Source organism: Pistacia vera, unplaced genomic scaffold (genome assembly GCF_008641045.1).
Source record: "Pistacia vera cultivar Batoury unplaced genomic scaffold, PisVer_v2 Contig28, whole genome shotgun sequence".
NCBI lineage: Eukaryota > Viridiplantae > Streptophyta > Magnoliopsida > Sapindales > Anacardiaceae > Pistacia > Pistacia vera.
In genome coordinates this window covers 286649-290549 of record NW_022196090.1, presented here as the reverse complement: position 1 = coordinate 290549, position 3901 = coordinate 286649, and the positions used below count along the sequence as shown (strand labels likewise).

Sequence of the window (3901 nt, the reverse complement as noted above, 5' to 3'; positions counted from 1 at the left end):
ATTTGTAATCCATGATCGGAAACGACCAGATCTGGCCGTTTCACAACCAAAGATGTAGCTGTGAAATGCCATAGATTTGGCCGTTGTTTCACGGGCAAAGATCGAACCTTTTCATGGGTAGATCTACGGCCGTGAAATGACCATAGTCATGCCTAGATCTAGCCGTTTTTGGTTTGATCCATGGTCATACTAGGCCTTATCGGCGCATGACCAGCCAGATCTAGCTGGTCGTGCGCCATTATGGCTGCTGGCTACCGACGGTGGCTTAAGGTGAGTAGGAGTGATTTTGCTATAAATTAAAATTTTATATGGTTGGGGTGTTTTAGCAAAATTTCAAATATAAGGAGTTAAAAGAAATAATTTTAAAAATAATATAATGAAAATAATATTATATTATTATTTAAAAAGAATAGCAATTTAATAATTTATATAATATTCTCACTCATTTATCCTCCCAACCAATTATATTATTATAACATATTTATCAATTTATTCTAACTAACCAAACACATTTTTCTCAAGATTTATTGATAATCTATCTTTTTAATAATATAACATTTTTCAATAATATAACATTCTCTGAACCAAATTCATCCTAGTACAACTTTACAAAAATTTTGTTAAGAATTCACGTAAAGGGTTAAAATTGGGGGCATGTTGAAATTCACTGCAGGGATATGGTACCAAATATCGTCATTGTCTTGCCCCGAACGAAAATCTTTCTTCAAACGACAGCTGCTCTATCTGTAAACCAAGAAGTCAAATCCACTAAAACCTTCCACACTCTCTCTTCAATGGCACAAAATCTAGCTCTGCCTCTTCTCCTCCCAAACCCACGGGCCATAAATCCTCTCTTTCTTAACCAAAACCAACACATTCCTCAATCCACAACGCCCTTATCACCCCAACAAACGACTTCACCACCTCCCTCTTTCACTCCTCTTCTACAGGACTTCCTTCACCGACAAAACCCCTCGCACAGTTCTTCACCACCCTTTAACTCTCCATCTTCCATACCCAGAAACAGAAACCGAATTGGGAAGTCGCGTGACGTTTACCTTCGGAAACCCTGGTCAAACCATCACCTCTCCAGTAAAGGTCAGCGGGTTCTCCGATCTTTAATTGATCAATCTTTTGATGTGAAAGATATTGATAGTGTTTTGTTACAGTTATTTAAGTCTTATCGGAAAAACCCAGATGTAAAGATTGATGCTTTGAGTTTTGATATGTTGGGTATTGTTAAGGGTTTACGGTTTTACAGGAAATGTGACCTGGCGTTGAGTGTGTTTGAATGGTTTAGGAATTGTAAATATTGTGAGTTGGTCTTGAATGGTTCTGTTATAGCTGTAATTATTAGTATGTTAGGGAAAGAAGGTAAAGTTTCGGCTGCGGCTTCGTTTTTGAATAGTTTGCATAAAGATGGGATTGTTATTGATGTTTATGCTTATACTTCATTGATAAGTGCTTATGCTCGCAATGAGTGGTATAGGGAGGCTGTGATGGTGTTCAAGAAGATGGAGGAGGAGGGGTGTAAACCTACTTTGGTAACTTACAATGTGATTCTGAAAGTGTATGGGAAAATGGGTATGCCCTGGAATAAGATTGTGACTCTAGTAGAGAGAATGAAGAATGCCGGAGTTGCCCCAAATTCTTATACTTATAATAACCTTATAAGTTGTTGTCAGCAGGGTTTTTTGCATGAAGAAGCAGCTTGGGTTTTTGAGGAAATGAAATTAGCAGGTTTTATTCCAGATAAGGTTACTTATAATGCCTTGTTGGATGTTTACGGGAAGTCTAGGCGGCCTAAAGAAGCCATGGAGGTATTAAGGGAGATGGAGGTTAATGGTTTTTCACCCTGTATTGTGACTTACACTTCATTGATATCAGCTTATGCCAGAGTTGGTTTGTTGGAAGAGGCAATGGAACTTAAAAATCAGATGATGGAAAGAAGGATTAAGCCTAATGTTTTTACTTACACTACCCTCTTATCTGGGTTTGTTAAAGCCAGGAAGGATGAGTCCGCAATGAAGGTTTTTGAGGAGATGAGAAGTGCAGGGTGCAAGCCAAATATTTGTACTTTTAATGCTCTCATTAAGATGCATGGAAACAGGGGAAAGTTTGTGGAGATGATGAAGGTTTTTGATGAGATCAAAACATGCAATTGTAACCTGGATATTGTTACTTGGAACACACTTCTTGCTGTATTTGGGCAGAATGGGATGGAATCGGAAGTGTCAAGTGTGTTCAAGGAGATGATGAGGGCAGGGTTCATTTTTGATAGGGAAACTTTCAACAACCTAATTTGTTCATACAGTCGTTGTGGTTCTTTTGACCAAGCCATGGCTGTTTATAAGAGAATGCTGGAAGCTGGGGTTACACCGGATCTTTCCATCTACAATACTGTTTTGGCAGCATTGGCTCTGAGAGGGATGTGGGAACAGTCTGAGAAGATACTTGCTGAAATGAAGGATGGTTGGTGTAAACCCAATGACCGAACATATTGTTCTTTGCTTCATGCTTATGCCAATGGCAAGGAGATTGAGCGGATGCTTACTCTTGCAGAAGAGATATTCTCTGGTCTGATTGAACCTCATGCTGTGCTCTTGAAGACCCTTGTTTTGGTTAATAGTAAAAGTGACCTCCTTACAGAAACAGAGCGTGCCTTCTTAGAGTTGAAGAAAAAAGGAGTTTTTCCTGACATAACCACTCTAAATGCCATGATTTCGATTTATGGCAGGAGGCAGATGGTTACCAAAACAAATGAGATCTTGAACTTCATGAATGAGAGAGGGTTAACTCCTAACTTGATAACCTACAGCAGTTTGATGTATATGTACAGCGGTTCAGAAAATTTTGAGAAGTCAGAGGAGATTTTAAGGGAAATTTTGGAAAAAGGATTGAAACCTGATATAATATCATATAATACTGTCATTTATGCCTATTGTGGAAATGGTCGGATGAAAGAGGCTTCGCGAATATTTTCTGAAATGAGAGATTCTGGCCTTGTTCCAGATGTAATCACCTACAATACCTTTGTTTCAAGTTATGCAGCTCATTCATTGTTTGTGGAGGCTATTGATGTGGTTCGATACATGATCAAGCAAGGATGTAAACCAAACCAGAACACATACAACTCCATTGTAGATGGTTATTGTGAACTCAATTGTCGAGATGAGGCAATCAAGTTTGTTAATAATCTTTCCAAGCTTGATCCACACACGTCTAAGAGGGAAGAATGCAGGTTATCAGACCGTATAGCAAAGAAATGGTCATAGACATTCCTCTTCTCCAAAGGGATGATGGCAGGTCAGTTTGTGTGCTTTTTCAGCGTCAGACACTTGTGCATCTGGTATTTTGTTTCTCCTCTTGTTCCCAATTTGTATATTATTTTGGGCTGGAGATGAGGAGGAATGTAATTATTTGTACTCAATTTATTTGTACTCAATTCTGCTGTTTCTCCAGGAACCATATTTTTGGTCTATATATATGGCCAACTTTGTATAGATGAGATAAACGATGAAGAGTGGGGAGGAATATGAATTAACTTCACAGTATGTACAATCAACCTATGTACCAGTGAAATATAAATTGATACCTTCTGTTGACCTGTGTATCTATACAAATTTTGTGATAAACTAATACTGTTGATAGGTTCTACATGTGCTGTAATATGGCATGACCCCAAATTCTTATACTTAGAATAACCTTATAAGATGTTGTCAGCGGGGTTCTTTGCGTGAAGAAGCAGCTTGAGTTTTTGGGGAAATGAAATTAGCGGGTTTTAGTCCAGATAAGGTTACTTATAATGCCTTGTTGGTTGTTTATGGGAAGTCTAGGCGGCCTAAAGATGCCATGGAGGTATAAAGGGAGATTGAGGTTAATGGTTTTTCACCCGTATAGT

General features: G+C 38.5%; 1 protein-coding gene across 1 annotated transcript; it reads left to right on the top strand.

The window, feature by feature from the left end:
- The first annotated feature begins 711 nt into the window (after window positions 1-711).
- Window positions 712-3605, top strand: LOC116134013 (pentatricopeptide repeat-containing protein At5g02860-like). Its single transcript, XM_031419662.1, has one exon. The coding sequence runs from the start codon at window positions 795-797 to the stop codon at window positions 3273-3275; it is 2481 nt and encodes an 826-aa protein (XP_031275522.1). The 5' UTR covers window positions 712-794; the 3' UTR covers window positions 3276-3605.
- The last annotated feature ends 296 nt before the right edge of the window (window positions 3606-3901 follow it).